This window comes from Protobothrops mucrosquamatus, unplaced genomic scaffold, assembly GCF_001527695.2.
Source record: "Protobothrops mucrosquamatus isolate PMUCROS unplaced genomic scaffold, P.Mucros_1.0 scaffold1368, whole genome shotgun sequence".
In the NCBI taxonomy this organism is placed as follows: domain Eukaryota; kingdom Metazoa; phylum Chordata; class Lepidosauria; order Squamata; family Viperidae; genus Protobothrops; species Protobothrops mucrosquamatus.
This window is the reverse complement of record NW_015387559.1, coordinates 113,083-140,151: the sequence shown is the minus strand read 5'-3', so window position 1 is coordinate 140,151 and position 27,069 is coordinate 113,083. Positions and strand designations below refer to the sequence as shown.

Genomic DNA, 27,069 nt, shown 5'->3' with positions numbered 1-27,069 from the left:
GTATACTGACATCTATATTCAAGAAAACTGTTAACATTCTGTCTGTCTATATATCTATTATTTGTCTACTTATCCTTATCTATCAATATAACTATCTTTCAGATTTTCATCATTTTTTAATTATTTGTACAGTAATTGTGACAGTGATCCTGCAAACACAGAATTTCAGTCTGCAATTGCTGCCTTTGCTACTTGTTCTGTTCACCAAGGTAGAATTGTATGGAAGAGAATCCAAGAGAACTAGAGCTGGATGTTGTTTGATTCATGCATAGGAATTTGATACTTTCTAAAGTTGAAGCAATTCTCAATTGCACACAATTTATATCCTAAGTGCAACTTGAAAATCCTACAGCTTTATTTTCAGCGCATTTAACTATTGCTATTTTTCTTCTTTTCTCCCATTCCAGTTTATAAATTGCTTAAATTACAAATTACAATTACAATCTGTTTCAATTCTAACAAAATAGGTTCCCTATTCATAACAAGGTTTTTTTTTAAAAAAAAATCCATACAGCCATGCCTAATAACTGTGAAATCTGTTGCACTGAGAAAATGCTGCCACTATAAGCAATCTTGAACTGCAGGTGAACATATCCTCTTCAGTCTCCAAAGGTTTCCTGGAACACCAAGGTTTAATGGCCTTCTTCAATACCAAAAGGTGTAGAACTGCTCTAATCTCTATAGGACTGAGCAGGCAACATAAAAAATCATTATGGTACACAGGAGTACCTTGATACTCATCATTAATTGGTTCCAAAAGGCATGAGTACCAAAAATAATGAGTAACAAACACATTTTTCCCATAAGCAATAATATAGAGAGTCACAAGACAGATGACACCGACAAGTTCTAGCTTGTGTGTTGAGTACCAAACAAATGATGAGTACAGGGACAAAAATTTTGCATCAAAATGCGTTGAGCACAAAATTTGATGCGTTTCAAAGCAGTTGAATACCAAGGTACTACTGTACTACAAATAAAGGTGCTTTTCTCTGCTCTTCCTACCAACAATCTATACAGATCTTACAGCTCCTTCCCAATTTTCCTGCAATGGCATTTGCAGCCTGTCCAAACTCTGTGCAGCTTTCTCATGACTATCCTTCCCTGCTCTGATTTTGCACAGCTCTTCCAGTTTGTAGCTTTCCTCAACTCTCCTAACTGGGAGCAGAGGTCTTTCTTTCATTCTTTCTCTGCTTCTTCCTCTTCTTTTTTTCTGGTTTTTTCTTTCTTTTTCTTTTTGGGTGGCTGAACCTGCTGTATAAAAAATGCTTGGGGGAAAAAAACAAGCTTTCTACTTACAAAAATAAGCTTTATGGTATATAAATTATATCAGGGTCTTGCAAACTAGGCAGTATCATTGCAATGATTAAATTAGGTGAGGAAATTTACATGCCATGGCCTGCCACATTGACAACCCCAAATCTAAGGATAGGTGTTTCCTATACTAGGTTCTTCGTTTCAATCCAGGATACACAAGGGAGTATGAAGGAGAAGGATATTGGGCGTGGGTGAGGAACAGAGAGGAAGAGAAATTGTTTGGTGCATCTGAATAGAATTACGTGTTCCACTTCTCTACCCCAGACATAACTAACCAAGCCTTTCTTTCAATAAATCTGGATACTCTTAAAGTTGGGAAGATATAGATTAAATCTTGGCAGAATGCTCTACTCCATTGCTTCTAATGATTACAGTGTCTAAAAGAGGAAAAGAGGTTTCAGAAAATCTCTCCAAATAAGAAATGTTTCCATGGCAGCGTTTCTACCTTGAGGGTGATTCTGTAAGGAAAAGCTAGGGTCTTTCACTCCACCATCTCCCAAAGGTTCATTATCTCCTTTCTAATGGTGCCATTTTTTTCATTAAATTCTGAAAGGTACCTCAAAACTTACGATATCATGTTCAAATTCATTTGAAGGTCTACATGACTCTACTGAAATACTCATTTTCAGGGAAAAGAGAATAGATGCCTGATATATGCCAGTCCTACTAAGCAAACTTTTAAAATCAAAGTAGTAATTCACACAACTAATCCAGAGGGGTTCTGTTTAGGCCTAAACAGTCCTGGACTTGTTTGAATTAAAGTAACTCCTCCATTAAATTCTCCTATCATATGTAAATAACTTACTGTGGAATGAGTTGATTCTCTTGCCTTCTAAGACATAGAAGGCAATCCCACAGAGAGATCTTGCAAAAATAGAGGATCTCTAGGGAGGATCTGAGTAAGTACTTCTCCCAATCTATCTGCAGTGAGGTTAACCCCAATCATGTCACCAATCTCAGGAGAGGGATGAATAGAAAGAAAAAAAGGAAGGAAGGGAGGAAGGAAGGAAGGAAGGAAGGGAGGAAGGAAGGAAGGAGAAAGAAGGAAGGAAGGAAGTAAAATGCAAGAAAGAAAAAAAATGCAAGAAAGAAAGAAAGAAAATGCAAGAAATAGAGAAGAAGATGTCAACCTTTCTTTTTTGTACAGAGGCTAAGACAGCTTTAAAGATCTGGGAGGGAATGACCAGGCCATGCATCAGACAAACAAAGCCTGTCAATGCTGCTAACATCGGATGTTCTTGCTTTGACAACATATGGAGATGCAGCCATTTACCTTCTTATGTTTTACTCTTAGAATTAGAGTTAGAATTAGATGATACTGGGGGGGGAGGAATGTGCATGGGAGTTTAGTTAGACATAACAATACTGTAACTAGGGTGAGAACCAAGGTTTTTTGAAATAAGAGATGATAAGAAATGGCAGGTTGAAGAGCTGGAGGGAAAGACGGCATTTCAAACTAATTGGAGAATGTGATTTATGACTGTTAATTAGAGGAGGGAATTGTGCTTTGATACTATGTGCTCAGGGGAGGGGAATTCAGATTTTGGCTTTGCCTATGTATGTGCCGATGCTATGCTACTCGAATAAAGATTCTTTAAGGTAAACAATGCCTCGAAGTTCTTTGAAGAGTTTTATCTGTCGGAACCATGACAAAGCCACTTTGTGCTGCCTGATTTCAAACCATCCTTCATCACCTCATCTAGGAAAGGCAACTGAGTGCTTGTTGCTACATTTGATCTACTTATTACAGAGAAAGAGTTTGCGTAAGGTAATATTAAAAGAGACAATGGAAACAAATCCTGGAGATGTAGAGATTTATGTAAGAATTAATTTACATATTATATTAATGATATTGGACAAATGTATTCAATGTTCCGCAAAAGTCCATTTTCCCTTATGAAAATGGTTTGAAGAAGGAAAGCATTCCCATCTATTTAGTGCCTTCATTGCATCTTTTTCGCTGAGGTAGTAAGTCATAGTTGTGATAAAACCATGTTGTATTTGGCTATGAAGCAACATCCATGGAGTTGAATCACAATAAAATGAAACACTGATGTCAGTCATTAACTATAGTTAATAAAAATCAGTTAAATTGTAGGGTTTTAGTTTTGATATGTTTCCTATGATGTACCAAGGGGGAGGGGGTTCATAATTTATTCAGTTTTGATATTTTTACAGTAAGGGAGAAATCTTTGAATAAGGACATTTTTCTGTGTTTTTATATCTCCTTTAGAAATCCTGAACTATTTGATTCAGTGATTAATATGGTGAGAAAGAGAATCCCATATGTAGAGCAAAATCATCCACCTTTAAGCCATGTAAAAATAATAGTAGAAAATGGCAGAGAGTCTATGTTACAATGACAAAAACTGTAACAAAGTTCTATCTTTATCCCTCTCCTTGTCTTACTTAACAATGTTACCTGTGTATATAAAAGATGCTATCTGAAAACAAAAAGCAAATCTGCTTGCAACTTTTCACCTGGGAACTAATCTCTGAAATACTAATTTCCTCATGAAAAATAACATTGTTTTCCTGTTGTTTTATTCAGCAAGCCTGCCTGCTTATCTTAGTCCTTAGTCCTGGGCATTAAGATAATTCCAGGATCAAATTTGATAATACAGGGGAATTCTGTGGTTAGTTGTGTTTGTATATTGTATGTATAATTTCAAAAAACAGCTATGGGGAGAGGACCTGGGAACAGAGAATTTCAAATTTGTACCCATACAGTAGCCCCTCCCTGTCTTATAATTTGTAGAAGAATTTTCAGCAGGAAAACACCAAGAAGCAAGGAAGAATTTTGAAAAGCATTATGTTCCAACTCTAATTGAAACCCTAACTGCTGCTGTTGGGAGAAAAATATGAACTAAAATTGCATGTAGATGATGCATTGTGGAATTTGACCCTCTAGTGAAACATGAATTCTATGTTTAACATACTGAGAACCAAAAGGTCAAGAATAAATAATTGTTGTTATACATAGAATGGCAAACGACAATTGATATTAGCTGCTGCCTATTAAAATAGCTATAGTAGAATGAAATGGTACAATTCTAAAAAAGGGAAATGCCACCTTACCATTGGGACATACTATGCTATGTTCAAATGATCTCCTGTGTAAAATATTATCTGAAAATAAAACCATAGCATTTTTCCAAATGACTCCCAATGTAGTATTCATTTCTTTTCATGGTTCTGTGGTTTGTGATTCTGGAGCTATACACATAATCTTAAGATCCTGACAATTTTACATGTACATAAGAAATTAGGATGGGGAGGAGAGATTGCCCATCAATTCACTTTGATGGCCTGCGAAAGGCCCAGATTTGGCCTGCGGGACTGTCCCAGAGATGGCAAGGAACTGGCCCCCACTGCCTTGACCCTGGCCCACCCCAACCCGGCTGGGCGCCCCCCCGGCACACGCACAGGAAATGGTGAGCACAGTGCATAGCAGCAGCTGCAGCTCATTTGCCTCACCCTGCCCTATCCCTCCTGGCCTTGCCGGCCACACCCCGCTTTGCCAGGCCTCCTCTTTTCTCATCCACTTCTGCTTTGCCAAGCCACATCTTACCACTCCTGGCCCCACTTTGCTGGGCCTCGCCTCTCCTTGCTCGGGCCATGGAGTTCTGTCAGCCTCATGCTCCAGAGCTCGGGGTGATGGGATGGCTCACACATTGCCGGCCACCAGCAGTTCCAGGCTGTGGCTCTGCATGCGGCGTGAATGCCATGTTCCCCTCTCCGGCTCTACCACGTGGTGGAGAGTGGCTCAGCTTGTGCCACTACGCGCTCCCATCTCCCTGTCTTTCGTCCCACAGGCTGGGTCCCAATTGCCGGGCAGCAGGGAGGGAGGGAGGGAGGGAGGAAGGAAGGAGATGGGAATGAGAAAGAGAAAGAGAAAGAGGGAGGCAAGGAAGAAGGGAGGGAAACGGAAAGGAAGGGAAGGAAGGAAGGAGATGGGAATGAGAAGGAGGGAGGGAGGGAAGGAAACAGGAAAGAAGAGAAGGAAGGAGATGGGAATGAAAAAGAGGGAGGCAAGGAAGGAGGGAGGGAGGAAAACAGGAAGGAAGGAAGGAGATGGGAATGAGAAAGGTAGGAAAACAGGAAGGAAGAGAAGGAAGGAGATGGGAATGAGAAAGAAGGATGCAGGGAAGGAAGGAGGGTAGGGATGGAGGAAGGAAGGAGGAAGAAGGAAGGAAGGAGGTAGGGAGGGAGGGACAGAGAGAAATTGGAATGAGAGGGAGGAAGGGTCTAAGGGAAGTCCTGCCTTAGCACTTGGCCACTGGCAGCCCTGCTACACTTTCACCATCCTCTTGTTCCCTCCTCCAGGCCTATCCTGGAGGTCTCCCATCCTATCGCTAAGGATGCTTTGGTTACAAAGCTGGGTCTCCTTGCATGGTGAGGGAGTGGGCCTCCCTCTGACCCACCCACTTTGCCCTCCTGCTCTAACCATAAGCAACCTGGCCAAGGAGAGCGAGCATAGCAGCAGCAGCCTTGAGGAGGAGGAAAGCGCAGCTGGGCACCCCCTTGGGAAAGTGGGGCTGCGCTAGGCTGGGCTGTGGGGTCCCGGTGCCACAGGAGCTCAAGAACTGGGCTGGGTGCTTGACCTCCACTACCCAGGACTCCGGGCAGCCCACCCATCNCTCTAACCATAAGCAACCTGGCCAAGGAGAGCGAGCATAGCAGCAGCAGCCTTGAGGAGGAGGAAAGCGCAGCTGGGCACCCCCTTGGGAAAGTGGGGCTGCGCTAGGCTGGGCTGTGGGGTCCCGGTGCCACAGGAGCTCAAGAACTGGGCTGGGTGCTTGACCTCCACTACCCAGGACTCCGGGCAGCCCACCCATCGTTCATCCCCCCGCATGGCCCGAGTGGGATGGTGAGGCTCCTCCAGTGGACCATGCCCTGGTGCTTGCCCCAGTCCCACCTCCCTCCACCTGAGACCCTCAAATACACCCCAGTCCTGCCCAGTCCCTGACGTAAGCGACATCGAGGCACCCCTGACGTAAGCGACATCGAGCTGGCCACACCCACACAGTAGGCTACACCCATCCCAGCCAGTAGGCCATGCCAACAATGGCCATACCCACCCGGCCCCCCGAGGGCAACCACAATGCTGATGTGGCCCTCAATGAAATTGAGTTTGACCCCCTGAGCTAAACCATTTAGTACAGCTTTCAACTTTCCATTATGAGAACTGTCATTTTTGTTTCCTTCTCTATTATTCTGCCCACCTTGCTCTAAATCATGCATATCCAGCTCAAGGCCCTGGACAGCTAGTAATCTGGCCCCACAAGATCCCCTCAAATAAAGGAAGTTTGTTATTTATATACATTAACTATATTATATAATTTATATGCAGTCCAAAACATTCCCTCTTCATTCAGTGAAGCTCCAGCAAGCCAAAAGATTGGATACTCCTGTTCTAAATGATCCGCTGATTCTGGGGGGAAAAAGAAAATCCAAGTGATAAGTTTCTGAAGTTAGCATGGATTTTTTTTCTGACTTTGTTTTAAATCAGTAAATTAAGAACTTTTAACAGCCTAATCAAGACTGGTTCAAAACATTGGAAGAGTCAGGATTAAAAAAAAAACCAAGACTTTTATTAGAAATTCTTCAACTACATCTTAAAATAGGAACAAGCAATTGTTTGAAAGCAGACACAGGAGGGCACTAGAACTATATAAATAATTATTATTTTGTCAGCAGGTTATAAATCTTGAGACGGAGACAAAGACCGGCTACTTATTTAGAGAGCAGCAAGATTTGAAGAGTTTGCTTCCCTTGTAATTAGTCAAAAATGTTTAGAGACAGGAAAGCCAGCTTCAAGATAAGTACATAGGTTGAGTCAGTCTGAAAATCAAGCCAAATGTTTGATCACAGGGCAAAAAGGCACTACTTGGAACAGGGTATTAGAGGCACAGAAATATAGAAGGAGGAATTAGTTTCCAATTAGAGTGAACATCTGAAATCCGCTGTTATGTAGGCAGTTCCTGGCTGTGCTTAATGAAAGAAGTTAATATCACTTTCCCTCAAAATTCTGGTCATCAGAATCAGCTGCCAACTGGGCTGAATCAGACCCATCACTCTCAGGTGACTAACAGCCTGTTGCCTCTTGAACCTCAGGCCAAGAGCTCATTAAGATATTTACTTCAGCCTCCAAAACAATGGAGCCAGAGGAGTCCATAAGTGATGCCAAAAAATATTAAAAAAAAAAACCAATGGAGAGAAAGGTCCTCACTAACCTTTGTAGGTTTAATAAGAGTAAACAGCACACCGTCATTCATAGTTATTTAGATGAAAGCCATCTCTACCAAATAAATTTAGAATTAACATCTATGCACTTTCAGTCATTTTGAGGCCTTGCAAAGAGCCATCGTTGGCTTGAGATGACACCATTTTCCAAGGTATCAGAGCACTTTGTGTCTTAGCGCGTAGCTACTTCTTTTGAAAGTACATCATCTGCTGCCAGTTTGGGCGAGTTTCCCAATATACCTCTTCAGTGGCCACCATCTGGTAAACATCTTAATAATGAAAAATATGTTCGTAATTAGCATGGTATTAAAGGACCTTAGTAAAAGTTAAATTAGACAAATGGGCTACTTTGCCAGAAGCATGCCATTGCATTTCATGCCTCAAAACTGATTTCATGCCAGTCCTTTGTAATATTAACATAGACAGCAGATGGGTAACTAGTATATTTTCTCCACCTATGTGCATGCTCATAAAATTCAAATGGCACATACTTTAGGTAAGGCAAGATTTTATTAAATTTTTATTTAAACTCTTTGGGCAGTTTACAGTAAAATACACCCAAACATATAATTTCAGTAAAACCATATGCAATAAAATCAAACAAAATACAAAATGAAAACACTATGCAAATTAAGCAGTAGCAAAGTGATAATTCAAAACCTAAAACAATACAAATTAAAATACAGTTCGAAGGCATTTAAAATCTCAGGAAATCTGATGCTGAACTTATTCTAATCTGGGCATCGGTCAGGTCTCTCAGGTAGGAAATTCCATAAATGGAGTATCATCACAAAAAAGCTCTCTCCTCTGTAGAGTCCCAAGCTACCTCCTTTGGTGGAAGCACTGGGAGAAAGGCCTCATTAGAAGATCTTAAAGTCCAAGTAGGTACTGGGAGAAGGTAACCTGGTCCTAAGCCATTTAATGCTTTAAAAATCAAAATCATTGCTTCGAACTGGATGTGGATATAGATTTACAGCCAACGTAAATGAGTGAAATACTGACTTAATATATAAATAGTGGCAACCTAGCTGCTCTATTTTGAATTAACTAAAGTTTCTGGACCACTTCAGCTCCAGATACACTGCATTCCAATAATCTAGCCAGCAAATCATAAGAATTATTAAGTATTGTGAAATTGTCTCTGCCCAGATAAGTTTGCAGCTGGTAAATCAGCTTAAGTAATGGTGGTGACAAATGCTCCATACCACAGAATCTATCTGGGCCTTTAATGACGGTGGTGGATCTAGGAGCCTCTTTAAACTGCTCCTTTAGGGCAAGTGGGGACCATTGCAGGACAGCCATCCACAGACACAAAGTATCTATGTGTTGTCTATATTAAATCTTTTTTTTATTGGCTCTCATGCAATCCTTGATCCTGCCCATGCACTGGTTCAAAACACCAACTAGTTCTCCTGTGTTAGATGAAAGGAAAGGTATGTCTGATGTCATTTGCATATCAATGACATCTCTGCTCACATGCCAAAATGACATCTCCCACTCTTTCATGTAGATGTTAAAAAGCATGGGGGATTAAATGGAGCCCTGAGAGTCAAAATAATGAAACAGGCTTGAAGCAGAATAGTAATCCTTCAGCACCACCTTCTGGAAACATCTAAATATATACTCTATAAAAGACATTTGATACCAGCCAAATTGTTTAATGACAGAACAGAAGATTAAATTTACAGATCCCTCCAAGACTAAGAAGATTAGCTAGGGAGCTACCAGGAAATAAAAGGAAAGTAGGTTGGACTGAGTTTTAAGAATGAATGAGTCTGTGTAATCCCAGGAATGAAGGATATCAAAAAGAAAAAAAATGTTTTCTTCATGAGAAATTCTTTTGATTCCTGTAGTTCTTTACTATTGTAATTCGATTTAAACAACTCTTGAATAATATCACGTTTTTTAATCTACCGGTATGTATATTTATATAGATAGAAATTAAGAATTGTACTGAATTTCAATTTTGTTGAAATTCTTACAGAATGCAGTGTGTTCTGTAACTTCTGTTAAATATAATTAAAATAATTCCTCAAAGTATTCAGCAGAATCCCTCAAATTTTTCAACCAATTTACCTCAGGGATTTCTTTCACCTACTTCCTCTGCGCATCTGCCCTAATTTGCTGTTCTTCCCAATGGTTAGCTTAAAGAGAGAGCAGAAATATGCAAACATTTTCTCCCTAGCTGCCCAAAGGTCAGAAAGTGTGTAGCTGGGCAGACCAGCCACTGAACACCCATCTAGGGCTGATCACCAGCTGGGAAATTGCAATAAAAGAGATGGTTCAGTGAACAGTTATAATTGGCTCCATTCGGAGGCCTGCTTGACAAGCTGTGCTAAAGCACAGCAGAGAGTCTTTGTGTGCTGGTTGGGAACTCCTGCTCTGCAGAGCTCAGCTGGTGACCTATGAAGAAATAATTTTTCCTACCATCCACTGTTAAAATGATCAGCCAAATCTAGTCGTTCTGATGCATGAGTGGAGCTTCAAAAGAGCAGGTATAAGATTCTTCTTGATCTTAAGGGAAGCTCAAAATACTTGCCTTTTTTGTTCTTGAGAAACCTTCTCAGCATTAAAGGGTTTTTTGTTTTAAAAAAAACAACCTCCTGATTTTCTAATGTTCATTTGAACATTCAAGATTCTGGTGCTTTGAGCTATTGTCAATATGGACCCCTCATGATGGAAGCTTAATGAATATTACCTGTTTCTACTACAAAGAAATAGGTGTGCCTGAAATCACATAACTTCCTAGGCTATGAGTTCTGATCTCTGTGAACACCAAACACTGAAAGAAGGATCAGTAGAATCTTTTTTGTTGTGAGGAACAACATTTTCTTGATAATATATGCCGGCTGGCGACCCCCAGGGGGAGAGCCTTCTCTGTGGCAGCTCCTGCCCTCTGGAATGACCTACCCCCCGACCTACGTACAACTGTGGACCAGCGCCTTTTTCGCCGAGCCCTGAAAACCCATCTGTTTCATGCGGCCGGCCTGGCGTAGCCTTAATTATGTTTTAGGAAAGGTTTTATATGGGGTATTTTAGAGCAGGCCTTTATTTAATCTGATTTTAGAATAGAAATTTGAGTATATTTATTGTGATTTTTATTATCGCCTGTTCACCACCCTGAGTCCCGTAAGGGAGATAGGGCGGTATACAAATTTAAATAAATAAATATAAAGCAAAACTTTATAGTCGAGCTTTTCTCATCACTCCCTTCCTTTCATTTACTTCAGGGATGGGGAACGGTGGCCTTTTTATGACTTGTGGACTTCAACTCCCAGAATTCCTAACTGTCTCGGAAATTCTGGGAATTGAAGTCCACAAGTCATGAAGGGGCTATAGTTCTCCAACTCTGATTTACATGAAAATACTGTAATGGCAAATAAAGTCTGGGATAATTTCCAAAACATTGCATTTTTTCCTTGTACATATGCTCTTTCCTCTTCTCTTTGTCCTGAATGCCAAGTTCCAAAATGTGCCATTAAATTCTTGTGTCTTTCCAGCAGAACTCCAAAACTGGTTCCAATAATGATGAAGTATTGGAGGAAGAGTGCAGACTTAATACATATCATTTGGGGGGGAAGTGCTAAAGGCATAACTTTGGTTGCCAAGTGTACTGTGATAAACTAACACAGAAATATAATCATCTCACTCTTAGATCATCAAATAAGAAATAATGGAGCAGATTTTTTTTTTAAAAAAAAAAATACAATCTTTAAAAATATTTTAGACATTTCCAATCCGTGGCCCATGGACTGCATGCAATTCTGGACAGGTAGTAATGTGGTCCCATAATATATAAAATTATATTCAATATATAAAAATAATATATAAATATATAAAAAATAAAGGAAATTTGTTATTTATCTATATTAAATATGTTATATATTTCATATGCAGTCCAAGACAATTCCTCTTCATTCAGTGTGGCCCAGGAAAACAAAAACTCCATGATTTAAGCTATAAGGCTAATGGAAAAATAGGCTAGCTAATCCTGTTGGTGACCTCAGCATGTCCATAGGAGTAATTTCACATAATACTGCCCATATAGTATTACATTTAACCATTGTGTTTCCCTTTGATTTGATTTTGATTTGATTTTGATTTTATTAGATTTCTACCCCGCCCTTCTCCTTGCGGACTCAGGGCGGCTTACAGCCCGTTAAAAACAAGTAAACAAATACAAAAAACATACCACAGGCCAAATGCAACTATGCAATCAGAACAGTTCCAAGACTGAGCATCTTCTTCATGATTTGTCAACTTTCTGGTCTTTGCATACATAATATTCCTCCACCCACCCAACCTTTCAGTTTAATGCCATAGATCCAGTGGTGGGATTCAGCCAGTTCGCACCACTTTGGCAGAACCAGTAGCTAATTTTTGTTGCCCAGGCCTAGAATGGACTTCCAGAAGCGGCATCCACACAGAGAACCAGTTGTTCACATATTTGAATCCCACCACTGCATAGATCCATGGATTCCTATAGAAAAGTCACTAGATCAGTGTTTTTCAAATTTGGCCACTTTAAGATGTGTGGATGTAAACTCCCAGCATGCTGTCGAGGGAATTCTGGAAGTTGAAGATCACACATCTTGAAGCTGCCAATTTTGAAAAACACTGCCCTAGATTATTACTGCAGCTTCTACACTGGAGATTTACTAAGTAGAGCAGGGTAACCTTGTAGTTGCCATGTCAAGGGACACTTATTTACATTTTGTACAATATCAATACATGGATTTTGCTGGGGATTTTTTGCTGGCCACTAGACAAATGACAACTACGACATCAGTTACTTAATTTTCGTATTTTTAAAAAAATAGTTTATGGCCTTGGAACTGCTGGAGTTGAACAGCTCTGTTAACAGCCAGCTTGAAAGCAGGAATGGTGAATACTGCTACTTTCTGCAAGTTCTAGTGTAAAAAAAAGATGTCTCACAGGGAAGCATTCTGAATATTATATAGATTTCTTTAAGGTAAACAGACCTATAGATTTATTTAAAGTGGGCTGCGAATTCTAGTGGAACAGAAGACTAGCAATCTGAAAACATCTCCTTCACTTCTTGTTTGAGTAATTTTTGTGGAGTTCTTGGTGCTCTCTGTGCTTGGTTAATTGTTTGCAGACATTTCATTACCTGTCTAGGTAAGATCTTCAACACACTGATGATGCAGTGCAGAGCACTGAAGATGTTACCTAATCAGATAATGAAACATCTGAAAACAAACAGTCAAGCTCAGAGAGCATCAAGGATGCCACACTTCAACCCTGACCTATATATATATATTCTCTTCTATTGGTGCTAGATTTTTGTTGTATTTATAAGCAAAGGTCTCTTTAAAGCCACTTTCTTTTTCTCTTCTGGAATGCACATCTGGATGGTTTGTTGAAATGAGAGGGAGCGAAAAAGTGTTTTATTCACCTCTTTTCCTTAGATTTGAATGGCTATCTTATAACTTGTAAGAGTGTTGTAAGAAACACACCATGACTTTTGCTTGTGTGGCAAGCTTTCAGTGAAACAGCTACAGGCATTCTTATATGCCAATTTATTATTTATTTACTTATTTATTTATTATTACTATTTATTTATTATGTATTTATAATATAACAATTTATTATTATATTAAAAGAGCTGTGGTGGCGCAGTAGTTAGAATGCAGTATTGCAGGCTAATTCTGCTGACTGCCGGCTGCCAGTAGTTTGGCAGTTCGATCCTCACCACCTCAAGGTTGACTCAGCCTTCCATCCTTCCAAAGTCAGAAAAATGAGGACCCAGATTGTTAGGGCAATATTCTGACTCTGTAAACTGCTTAGACAGGACAGTAAAACACTGCGACACTGTATATAAGTCTAAGTACAATTGCTATTGCTATTTATTTCTGAGTGACAAAAATATGTTCATAAATTAAGAAAAAAAATCCACCACTGCAGTAGACCCAGACAACCATTACAGATTGACCTACCTGTGCCGATTATTATTGCTAGAAATGTATCATTGTTTTAAATACAGCATTTGCCATTTTCGTAACAAAATGGGGGGAGAGAGGCAAAGATAGCATTTGTCTTGTAGGAACAGCCCACTGCCAAGCCTACTAACCATTTTGTTGCACATCTAATATTGTCCCATTTTGTTTAAGCTGGCAGGATTCATCTACGCCTGTTATGTTGTGAAATGTATCACCGAAGAAGAGGACAGCTGTAAGTACTAAAGGTTTATTACGTGCGAGTTGAAATCATTTTTATATCACCCATCTCGCTCATCCATTCCACTCTAATGCCATTCTGAATACTTTGTCATGCTATAAAAGATAGGAATAAGTTAAGATGTAGAAGCTTGCCTAACATATGAGCTCCAAAAAGGCTCCCAAGTGTTTGAAGCCAATGGAGAGAAGGGTAAAATGCAGCTGTACGAAATAATTACTTTGTTCTGAAATGAAGCTGCACAAATTCTCTCCCTCCAAACATTCTTCATTAGCACAGCTCGTTTTGTTTCTCACTATGACTGATAACTACAACCTTACTAATGCTTTATCTATATGTAAAACTCTTGTAACTGACTATGGGATTTGTGGTGGCATTTGGCAAGGATAGATATAATTTCATGGCAAAGAGATGAAATAGAAGAGAATCTGCTACTATCAAAAGAGGATAATATATATGGCTTTCTCTTGGTTTAACACACCTGTGTGGATCATGATGCAATTCAGAATTCAGAGATAGCAAGGTCTGATTTGGATTTGAGTTCCTAAGGCAAGGGGCTTCCATTTAATCAATTCAGGATTTGTGATTCAATTTGATAAAAGATTCAATAAGATATTAATGTGAAAACAGAAAAATGCCTACAATTCTTCCTGTTTTTTTCTTTATTTCTTCTTCTTCCTCCTCCTCCTCCTCTTTCTTTCTTTCTTTCTTTCTTTCTTTCTTTCTTTCTTCTTCTTCTTCTTCTTCTTCTTCTTCTTCTTCTTCTTCTTCTTCTTCTTCTTCTTCTTCTTCAGAATAGGATGGTATGTTCTGGGCTATTTATACAATAATTTACACAAATTGCTAGCCTTTTGTAAGTCACTGAAAATCTGACTTTGTCATCAATCCAGGGCCCTGATAGTATGGGGTGAGCCCAATATAAGATTAGTTTGAGTGTTTATGAGTATTCTCTGCTGCTATCCTATGCTTTTCCTGTTTTGTTTTTTCAATTCTCTTTGTTCTTATTATTTTTACTCTGATTTAATTATTAGTCTTCCAAAGACATATATATAGGAGATGGGTGGCCATGTAAATTTATTAATTAAATGAATAATGCTCTGAAGAGGGTGTTGTCACAATGGTGTATGATATAAAGATTTAGTCTGCATTGTCTACAATTTTTCAGCAATGGCTATGCAGTCTTAGATTCATTCATGCAATGAAGACTTAATGCAATGCAAGATAGAGACAGTGAGGTACCAGAAGGGAGGCAGAAGGATTGTATATTTGTTGGGGTAGGTAGAATCAAAGGGAAATGAAAGATGAACCTGAAAGAATTGAAGAATGACAATTTAGATGTAGGACACAAGACTCGGTGGAGTGAGAGATAAAAAAGATAAAAGTAAAGGTAAACAGAGATTTGGGGAAAGACAAGAAAAACATTGTTAAAGAAGAACAGCAGAATAATTGGAAAATCTCCCTCCCCTTCTTTCTTTCCTTCCTTCCTGCTCTCCGTCCCTACTATGTTCTTAAAGAAATTATGTCAGAAGAGAGAGACACAAACAGCAAGGCAACACACTTCCCAATGCTTTGACAGGTAGGGATTGTGGAAGTAATAAAACTAATGAGGTACTGACTTGTATCAGCCAGCCTCTCACACCAGCCAGCTCCCAGTTCCTTTGGTTTTCTCCACATATGGAAGGAAAGCTTCCACGACCTTTGAGTCTCTGCAAAGCCCGAAAGACCATTGACTCTCTCTGAAATCACTTAAAGACACTACCTTGTTTCTGTGCCTTGAATAACCTTGGAGATTTTTGAATGGAATCACCCTTTAAAGCTGTACACAATCCTAATAGTCACCCCTCTTCCTTGGATTCCTTGGGTTTATTATGTCATCATTTTTAACTTCCATTCTACCTTTTGCACTGTACATCAGGGACATGGACAAACATTACAAGTTCAAATATTGTAGAAACACATATTGCTACATACATAAAATATAAATTAGAAGTACACTTTCTCTTAACAATTTACTTGCAGTTTTCTTGTCACATCTGTGGCAACCTGACAAAATCTTTCTGAAGGTAGAAATATATATTATGTCTAAGAGATCTAGAAAGCAAAAGTTCTATGTTTGAGAAGTACGCTAGCAAGTGTAGGTGAACATTCCAAAATGTTCACCTACAGTTGCTAGCGTACTTCTCAAATTATGCTACAACATCCTTTTAAGAAGTCCTGGGTGGCGCAATGGTTAGAATGCAGCATTGCAGGCAAACTCTGCCAACTGCCAGCAATTCGATCCTGAAGGGGTTCAGGGTTGACTCAGTTTCATCCTTCTGTAATTGGTAAAAATGAGGACTCAGATTGTTGGGGGCAATATGCTGACATTGTAAACCACCCAGAGAATACACAATGGGGTAGTACACAAGTCTAGGTGCTATTGCTATTGCTAGTTTATGTTGAGGATAATATAATAATGTCCACAATGCAAATAAATAGACTTAAAATGCTATTGGGAGATGGAGAAGGGTTAGAATTGACAGGATACTACTATTTTTCAGCTCCAGTCTGTGTTGAACATGACATCTACTTCTGCCTTGAAGATACAAATGTTTTTTTTTAATATTTCAGTAACCATGTGCATAATTTAGCATTCTGAAGTCTCTTAGATATCACCAGGAGAAGAAAATTAAGTTCTAACTGTGGCTGGATTGGATCTCATGTTATTTGGCAAAAATATTTCCCAGTTTTCTTTCATAAAAGAAAATCCATGACATCTGGAATCAGGATGCATGAATACTTCAACCCTTTTTCTTCTCTCATAATTGACATATATTCCAGAGTTATTGAATTTATTATTCAGTATAAGTACAATATAAGATGTTTTAATGATCCAAGAATGTTCCAGTGTGAGCAGAAGATGAATTTATTTTATGCTTTGTTTTTATAGACCTTAGGCATATACTAATTATCACTCTCCATAAGGGATATATTCCAATAAACCATATGATCAAGAAAAAGATTTCCTTAGGTACATGTTCACTATCCTCATTGGTGCCCTAAGAATGTTGTAAATAGGCCTGGAGCATAGGATATCTTCATTTCCCTGTAAAATGAACAGCTGTAGCAAGTTTTATTAGCAAGGAGAGATAAAAATCTCTGTTAGGTTGGACACCTGGTGACTTCATGGACATCTCTTTGTATTTTCTTGATATATAAGTGATTTGCGTTGCTGCCTTTAGTGGTTCCCCTTCCACAACTTCCTAGTTCAGCCTTCAGAGATGTCTTAATAGCCAGCTATGTGTATCTTAAGGTTGAGTATCAGCCACAGTCAGCTAAGAAAAAAAGAAACAAAAATTAGTTATAGTCTCCAATAATATACAGCATCATTTTACATTCTGCATCATACTGTGTAGCAGCTGAATAAAATTATATTTGGAAGGTATTGTAAATTAGGCGGATTCATATTCTAAATCAGTAAGGTCCCCAATATAGTTAAAATATTCTGGCACTAAAATAATCATTTTATTATTTTAGATAAACTGTCCAGAATGTTCTTGGGAACTATTCAGTGAAATCTGGAATTCTTGGAAAAGTTGTTACATACAGTATGTCAAGGCATTAAGAATATCAATTAATGGAAGTTTTTAGGACTTCTGCAGGGAAAGTAGATGCGGAAAATGAATTAAGGTGTAAAATAGAATGTAAACCTAAAAATTAAATTCTTTAGAAAAAAAACTCTATGACACAAGGAGGAAATCTGTGTTTCCCCTATTTTTCGGTCACTGATACCATAAACCAATTGTATTATACTGTCACAGTAGCAATTTAAAGCAACTAAAATGTCAACATTTATCTTTCATGATGGAATATCTTATCCACACATTATAGTTATTTTTGGAACTCTTATTAGAGCTACATTTTCTTAAAATTGCACAGTAATTTTATTACTTTGAAATATTCATTTAATCAGTTTAAACTCTGGTGCAATTTGATTCTTCCAACACAAGCTTTACGTCAACTTCCCCAACAATTGTTGGTTTTTTTAAAAAAATCATTAAATATTTAGTTACTTCATAAAAAGCTCTAGAGAATAATCAATCATCAATAAAACACCAGCCTGCTGGAATTTGTAGGTTACATGAAATGAAAAGAACAGACTTTCTGTTTCTAAAACTGCTTTTCCTTTTGGCAGTACTGTGCCCTAATAAAAAAAAGGAGTGGTGTAGACTCAGTGAATTTTTTTAAAAATATAGTCATGTTATCTAAAATAGCTCTTCCCAACTATATGTCCTTCATATTGTTGTACTGCAATATCCGTAACCCTTATCAAGAATAGCAAAAGACTACTTTTTTTGTGTGCAGATTGTTGTTTTTTTACTCCTGGTGACTGTCTGAACTAGTCTTTGCAATTTTCTTGGCCAGAAGAAAATTACAAACCACTTTTTTTGGAAGTGATTTACTCTTGCCTGCTTCTTAGGACTGAGAGAGAATGGCTGGCCCAAGGTCACCCAGCTGGCTTTGTGGCTAAGATAGGATGATCTCCGGTTTTTTAACTTGGTGACTTCATCACCACATCTTGAACTTTAATATATTTGGAGATGAAGACATGGTGGAGGCTTGTCTGAAGAATTTTAAAAGAGCTTTTCCTGGTTCCATTTTAGGATAAATGTTGTTTCCCAAATAGGATTATTTAGATAAAGGGTATTATTTTTAAACAATTTAGCTTTTGTGGTATAATATTTTCTTTTGTGGTCCATATCACTTAGTTTCCACATTTCTTTCTCTTATTCTGTTTATAGGGCAACACAGGAAACTAATTAATGTCACATTAATGTTAGCAAGCATGATCGGTGTTGTGATGATATCTATTCTCTATATAAATCAGCGGTTCTCAACCTATGGGTCGTAACCCCATTTAGGGTCGATCAACCATTTCACGGGGGTCGCCAAGCAAGGCTGTCCGCCATTCTTTTTTTCCTTTTCCGGCGGGTGCCTTACCTCCCTTGGGCTGGGCCAGCTGGTGGTCGGCCTGCTCTGTCTCTGCCTCTTGCCAGCTACGCCTCGGCCGGCGCAGGGGGCGGAATCACGCATGCATGGCACTCCCGGGCAGGGAAAGTCCTCGACTTACGACCGGTTGGGTAGTCCTCGACTTACGATCGGTTTAGTCCTCGACCTATGACCGGTTGGGGGTCGCGGCATTAAAAAGGTTGAGAACCACTGATATAAATAAACCTATTTTTTTTTTGAGGAATACCTAGCTAACACGACTTTGCACATCGTCCTAGAAGTAAGTTTCACTAAGTTCAGTGAGCCTTACTTCCAGATTAATGTGTATATAACTTCCATCCCCTGAAAATATATGTAGAGCAGCATTTCCTTCTGAGAAAATTTACAGAATCAGGCTACAGGCTACAATACTAAAATTGCAATCCTAATATGGTTTGCGTCATTTAACTCTGTGGGATTAAATTATTTTAACTCTTTTCCGCAAAGCATTAACCATGTTATCTCATGTCATGTTATTATTTTTACATTCATTTTTATTATATGGCCAAGTACATTTTCATTTATATTAGTAATTTCTTTCTGAAGATATTATAGATACATAAACACCAGTATCCCTTAATGGAAGTGAGGCAGCTAAAGACTTGTTGCTTCATAAAGATTGACGTTGCTCACAGTCATTTTGGGGTATATTGAGGATACTTTGCAATCTGGCTAGACTGGAATTTTATATTCCACACTTTCAATTTGTGCTTATGAGTAGTTATGAGCATTTTAATTCTTATTATTGGAGATTAAAAATGTTACAATTTTCTCTATTAAGCATTATAATTTGACATACAATTGGTATTTCATCAAATCTTAAATTGCCATTTAAATTCCCAGGCAATCTCTCTGCTCAGTGCAAGAATCCAGATAAAGCTTTTACAACTAATAAGTACCCATTCTCTGCTTGAATACATGCAGAGAAGGAGAGCCCATCAATTCCCTTGATATGGCTTCAGTGTTGAACTGTTCTTACTATTATGTTGATCTTCTGAAGGTTCCTTCAGAAAGTAAACAGCATTGAAAATCCAAGCCAGGCATCAATTCATCTAGTTAGGTTTCTTTAAAGTTTAGCAAGTCTTTAATGAGAAACGTGAGAAAAATCAATTAACAGAACAATCTTAATCATACATAATATAGAAGCTGAAAATAAACAATTGTGAAATACTCATCTTTTTGAAGGTATGGTTAACTCTGAGAGGGAGAGAAGAAACACACTATCAGAAAATAGAGAAATACTGTGATCATGAAAGAATCTTGGTCCGAAAACAATTTTTTTTCAATCAGAAATTGTGTTAGCAATGACACGTATTTGCACCCAGCATATAAAAAGTGCCAGTGAGTATAGGATAATGAAGACATAGTCCCAATACAAAAATCGATCACCATGCATACAGTACAAAATGGTGACAAACATCTCACTCCATGATCTTCCAGTAGTTCAGCCAACTGTAATTCTGTTAGGCCAGCCCCCAGATGAAAGAAACCAGAAACAATGAGTTTTGATGCTAGATAAGAGTAGAAATCAAACATTGCAAAAGATAAATATGTGTGTGGAACCAAATATGCACATATTTGGTGTTTAGGAGCTTTCAAATTAATACAGTTGCTAAGAAGTTGAATAATACATAAAAGCACTGAACCAAGACCTGTTGAAATTGACAATAACTTTTCACCAAATATTTCAGATTCTCAAATCAGTGCAAGTAGCTGACACAATCATCATCTAATAACATTTACTTAAGTATACCAACCATTTTTTTTTATTTGCATCCTCCTTGGTTATGTCAAATGAAGAAAAAACCTGTAGATGTCACATAAAAAAAACCTCCTAATCCCACCCACCTGGACAATATTTATCCAGTTTCCCACCTTCCCTTTTGGTAAAAAGGTGGTTGCTTGGCAGCTTCAGAGGGTCCTGGATAAAATGGATTATCTTGACCCCTTCCAGTCAGGATTCAGGCCTACTTATGGGACAGAAATAAATTGGTTGCACTCGTTGATGATCTTTGGTGAAAGCAGGATAGAGATAATACAATCTTCCTTGCTCTTCTTGATCTCTCAGTGGCCTTGATACCATCAACCCTGGTATGTTTTTGGCCAGTTACAGGGTACAGGGCTGGGCAGTGCAGTCTTGTGCTAGTTTGGCCCCTTTCTCCATAGTTGGTTCCAATCAGTGTTGATAAACAGTGAGAGATCCAGCCTACGGCCACTCCTTTGTTGGCATGCCATAGGGCTCAGTACTCTCTCCACTCCTTTTTAACATCTATGGCTGGGTGAATCATCTGTCAGTACATGGATGATACTCAACTCTATATCTCCACCCTGGTGACCCAAGTAATGCTATCACTGCCCTCTCACGGTGCCTGGAGACAGTAGGGGTCTAGATGGGGGGATAATAGGCTTCTACCGAACCCTGGCAAGACCAAATGGCTTTGGATGCATGGAGCTTTAAGATCTGGGCCTGCATTACTATAGACAGAACTGGTCACAACTTGGGGTTCTCCTGGACTCACAATTCCTTCTTGAAGAGCAGGTGACAGTCACGACAAGGAGAGCCTTTGCACAACTCCATGTTGGGTGCCACTTGTGACCTTTCCTGGATCAGAAATCTCCGCACTCAGTCATCTCATGCCTGAATTATTGCAATGCACTCTACCATGGGGCTGCCCTTGAAGAGTATGCAGAAGCTACAGCTGGCACAGAATGCGGTGGCAGAGGCAGTTCTTGGGGCCCCTAGCTTGGCCTAAGATACAGCTATCTGATTTCAAGGCGGCAAAAAAGGCTGAGAATGGGAATACTTCTCAAAGAAAGACCTTGTTGGAGTGGCTTCAGACACAGACATTTTGAAAGAGAAATGAGTAATTTGGCATGAGATGATGTTCGAAGAAAAATTATCCCTCTAGGCATAGCAATGCATGGCATAGTAACCTTCTGAATCTCAGACATTGTGTATGTACAAATGGCACTTAACCCCAGACCTTTGTGCTCATCGTTTTATATGACTTGAACTGTAAGGGCAGAACTTATGTTGCACTAGATATATGTGGGCAATCGGCTCAAGATACTGTCTTTAATGCAAAGTTGACATGGAAAGCTGCCTTTCTCAGAAAGTTAGCTATGGCTTAAACCCTCCCATTCCAGCCATTTTCCATAGTTTCCTTCAGCTCATTTTCTTTATTTAAAAGCAAACTATACTGAATTATTCAGTTATGCATTAAAGTATTGTCCTGTTTGTTTACCAGAGATGCAGTGAACAATTCAGCTAATTATGGATGATGACACCAGTACAGCGTACAACAATGATGTGAATTATCTGTGTTTAAGAAACTTCCCAACAATGAACAAAAAGTCAGAAATGTTTATGGAGTTAGTGACAGTTTTCCCATTACGCTCTGAATGGTATCAAGCCCAGATTGGAGTATCATAAGAAGTTTAACAGTTTGGGCCTTGTAGAGGAAGAACAAAATCATTATAATGTTATCACAAACAGAAGCAGATACAGAGATAGAAATTGGCTAGCTGTATCTGCAAGTAATCTAAACTGAAAGGATAGCTAGTAAAATCAACTACTAAGGCTGGTTTAAATTAAAGCAAGTAATTAGGCTGAAGACAAAAGCAGAGGTGGCATTTTATAAGTGCAATTAATTTAAAGATTAATTTCCTGGGGTGCTAAAGTCTTATTTAAAACATTTACCAGGAAAGAAAATTAGGATGTTATTATCAAGATGCATGGAGTGCTTTTGGGAATTCAGTCCTATTATCAGTAAAAAAAATTAGGTTAGGCTCAAAATGGGAATTTCAATTCATTTTAGTGGATTATAAATGGCTTTGAGTGGAAGGATTTTGCATATCTTTTGTTTAAAGTTATTAATTGCAACTATTTTGAACAAAAGGTCTGCATTTACATGTGAACAAGTACAACATGAAAAGAAAATTGGCTATGGATTGCTGCCTTCCCAAGTAATGAAGCTGATGTTAAGGAAATTGCTAAGACAATAATTGTGTAATGAAAACAATTAATAAATGGAATTGCACTCTGAAAGTGGTGCTGTCAATTGGTTTCCTATATATTAATTTATCTGCTCCTCTTTCCTCAACATTTATCTGGTCCCTTTATTTCTGAACAATAGTTACTACCTCCTCAAGGAACTGTTGATATAGATCAGGGGTGTCAAACTGATGGCCTGTGGGCCGGTTGCATCATGCGGAGGCTGCGCCCAGCTCCAGCAATGTGAAAAAAGTCACGATATGTTGCAACATGTCACGTGACATGGCATGTTTCACACCTGTGATATAAATATAAAGATATAAATACAGGTAGTGACAAAGCTTTAAAGGAAGTAATGTTTCTATTTAGTATCACATCATTGTCCTATGATTCTGCTTAATAAATATTCAGTACTGTTTAATAACAATAACAGTTTAATATTCTACCCAATTATAATACAATAAAAGGCTTGGCACCACCTGCATTTTATTGATTTTCCCTTAATCTGTTACATAATCTTATTATATAGAGTATTATCATCTTTTAAAAACACATATTTAGACATGAATCTGGTGTAGTTGAACTGACAGCTACAAATAAGATAAGCCACTAGAATCCTTCCTGGAAGAATACACATCACAACCAACATTGGGAAAACAAAAATTGTATATTTTGCCAATCTTTAAATAATAATCTTGAAAGCAGTAATTGTAGAAACTGGAAGACTCATTTTTAACCTGCCTAACCTGCCTTCAATTCTGCTGCTATTCCTCATATACTCTAATTTCTTGAACTGGTTCAGTCAGAATTTTAACCAAAACAAACCATGGTTTGAAATAAGGAAATTATTAGAGTTTATGGTCTAGCGGTTAGGAGCAATATATGTATTGGATTAGGGTTGATGCATCTATCCACTGCATGTTGCTTTATTTCTCACACTTTTCATCCACTAGCATTTTGACAACTTAACAGGCTAATACTGTTTAGAAGCTTCTAAAGTAGTATCCAGTGAACCATTTTTTAAAAAAATACATTACCTATTAAAGAAAATCACATCTCTATTTTCTCAAACTCTCACCTGAGTTTTGGCCTGCTAAAATTTACAGCTGAATACCCGGTGATGGGCGGAAGATTGGCCTACTGGCTCCCTGGAGCAAACCAGAGTATGTATTTCTTTATCATTATGAATGTTTTGCTTCGAGTGTCCTTTAAAATGGTTTGTGGGAACTCTTACAAGGTTTTTCCTTTCATTGTTTTTTCTTTCTTTTTCTTTTTCTTTTTTTCTTTCTGTTTTGGTTTTGTTTTTTTGCGGCATGAGTTCAATTCTGAGATCTGCTTTCCTATGACCCTTCAATGTCTTGACATGCATCATGAAACATTCTTCTTCAGAGTGCTTTAAAAGAATTTGGGTTTTGTTGTTTTAGAAACTTTGCCTGTAATTATGTTTATATGAAGGAGTGAATGAATGAATGCATTTTTTTAAAGCATGTGATAAAATGAATGGCTTGAATTATGGAATGTTTTACACTGTTTTGCTGCTAAATAAAATCATACAGAAATGTTATAGAAGTAAAAAAAATGTATGCGAATAAGTTAAATGCTTAGTAAATGGTCTGACATTGAGCAAGAAATAAAATTAGGAAGTTTGATGTCCCCTTGGTTGTTTAATGGATGGATGGATGCATGAATGAATGTATTAGGAACATTTTTTATGATGTTAGAAGGATGTTGATCATAAATATATGTTAAACACAAATGGTGCCATATGTCTGGCTAAATGAATATTAGATAGATTATGTCTTACAATGAGAATTATATATATGAAAATTAATGTTTCAAGACCAAGATAGTTGTGTGCAATAGGGAAAATGAAATGAATTATTATAAGTTATTCATAAATCAAACCAAGTAGATATTTTTGGACCTTCATAGAGTGTTACTAAAGATGGGAAGGTCGGAGGAGAAATTTAAGACATGCAAATAATGGGGGGAAAGTAGTTGGATATACATCATCAGTTACGGGAACGAACATTTATTTAAATTAAATGCTTTCTGCCCATTTTTTTTATATCAAAGTGGGAACTGGATGAGTAAGGTCAATACAGTAGGAATAGGATACTCAGAAAGTGTATGTGATAATACAAGAAGAGATAGGATCAAGAATGAGTGGGAGTTGAATGAATGTAGGTTGAATATAAAAGTAAATAATCAGTAGGAACAAAGTACCTTTCAGAAAATGAATGAAGATTAAATTATAAATTAAATATAAGGAGAACAATTAATGGGTTGAAAGGAAGAGGAAGACTGAAAGAATCATGATTTGATAGTTGAGGAAATCCATAAAAACAGAGAAATGCAAAGTTTAAAAAACTATATGTGAAGTAGTGAATGGACATTATGGAAGAAAGAATGGTTTGCAAGATATGGAGAACTGCTATGTAGATAATAACTAGATTTAAGTATGTTTTCTTCTTTTGTTTCATGTCTTGAATTTATTTAGCTTGCTATTGCTTACTTCTTTAGCTTACAAAACATTCCTTACCCTGAAAGGGAATACCACGATATGTGAATGTATTTAGATGCATATAGGATGTTGTTAATCATAGGATGTTTGGCAGTTTAGTTTGATATTTTTAATAATTGTGTGGTGCCACAGTTAATATATTAACTCCAAGAAAACCCTATCTTCAACTACAGAAATTCATTGGGGGCTTTGGGCTAGTCACTGCTCTGAGCCAGATTACTCCATACCTTAAAAGAATGTCTCTCAGCCTTGGTGACTTGAGAATGTGTGGATGGTCGGTCAAGGAATTCTGGATTTGAAGTCCCACATCTTCAAGTGGCCAAGATTGAGAACCACTGCCCAACAGTATTGTTATCATGATAAAATGAAGAGAGATTCCTTATATACTCCTTGACCTCTAGATAAAAGCTTAGATCAGGGCTCTTCAAACTTGGCCCTTTTATGACTTGTGGACTTCAACTCCCAGAATTCCTCAGCCAGGCACGCTGGCTGAGGAATTCTGGGAGTTGAAGTCCACAAGTCATAAAAGGATCAAGTTTGAAGAGCCCTGGCTTAGATTGAACTATACTGTATTATATATTATACTACGCTATACTACACCATGCCATACCACACTACACCTCATCACACTACACAGTGTATTGTATTGTATATTATGGACAGTGTGGCTAGAATAATCACATCTTATAATTTAACAAAACCATAACAAATCTTCAGCTAGGCATACTTTTTATTAGAAGCCATTGTGAAAATACGTCTGTTGGAACCTCACCAAATTTACCCAATCTAAAATGTTATTTCTGCTCTGACTTGATGAATAGCAGCCCTTTCAAACTGTGCTTGGATGATCTCCAATGCATTTTGAACATGTACCAAGAGTTCCTTGGTGAAAGCAGTAATGGTGGACAACCTTTTCCAAAACAGCCAATCTGTTTCCTCTGAAATCTGAAAGTTTAAAAGACTATTCGTTGCTTTTGCAAACATTTCTTGTGAGTAAGATTCAGTCTAAGCTCTCTCCAAATCCCATATGTATCCCAAGGCATAGCTTACATCCACGAACAATTTCATAGAAAATATTCAGGAGGTCCTGTCCAGCCAAGTTCATAAGAAAAGAATTACCTGAAAGTGGAACATCTGGACATGATTGCTGTTGATTCACACTTGCTTTAACTTTTCAGAATACCAATCTTCCTGCTGGAGTTTTCCTCCATTTGTACCACTTTTCTTCTTATATTTCTCTTCAAATAAAATTGTCTATAGCAATCTCCACTCACAACTTATTTCATTAGAGATTTATTTCATTGCTTGTGCTGGCTCTAAATGGCACTGATTGGGCATGGCCTGCCTCTTTTTTTTTCTTCTCCTTTTTTTCTCTTCTCAGTTTATTTGAAGTATTCAGTCAATTTAAAAATCCTTCAGGGACAGTTTTAGAATGCTTCATATGTAAAATGGAACATTATTATGGAAATGATACTAGAAATATCCTGGTTCAAGTGAAATTTGATTTCAGAGAGAGAAAATATAAATTACATTTCTCAGTGCTCTCTCTGAATTTTATGGATGAAATAGAGCAGTGGTTCTCAACCTTTCTAATGCCGTGACCCCATAATACAGTTCCCCATGTTGTGGTGACCCCCAACCACTTATACATCGCCGGGTGCCAGGGGCGTGGCCAAGTGGGCGTGGCCACCAAGTGGGCGTGGCCACCATGTTGTGTAGGCAGAATCTGCCCAATATTTGCTGAAATACATTGCACTCAGATTTC

The 27,069-nt window shown here is 38.1% G+C and overlaps 1 protein-coding gene across 1 annotated transcript in view; it reads left to right on the top strand.

Moving 5' to 3' along the window:
• Positions 1-27,069, top strand: part of NKAIN2 (sodium/potassium transporting ATPase interacting 2) — a 280,197-nt gene that overhangs the window by 228,912 nt on the left and 24,216 nt on the right. The window contains exon 4 of the mRNA XM_015821631.1: positions 13,695-13,755. Within this exon, the coding sequence (XP_015677117.1) occupies positions 13,695-13,755 (61 nt within the window). The remainder of the gene's footprint in view (positions 1-13,694; positions 13,756-27,069) is intronic.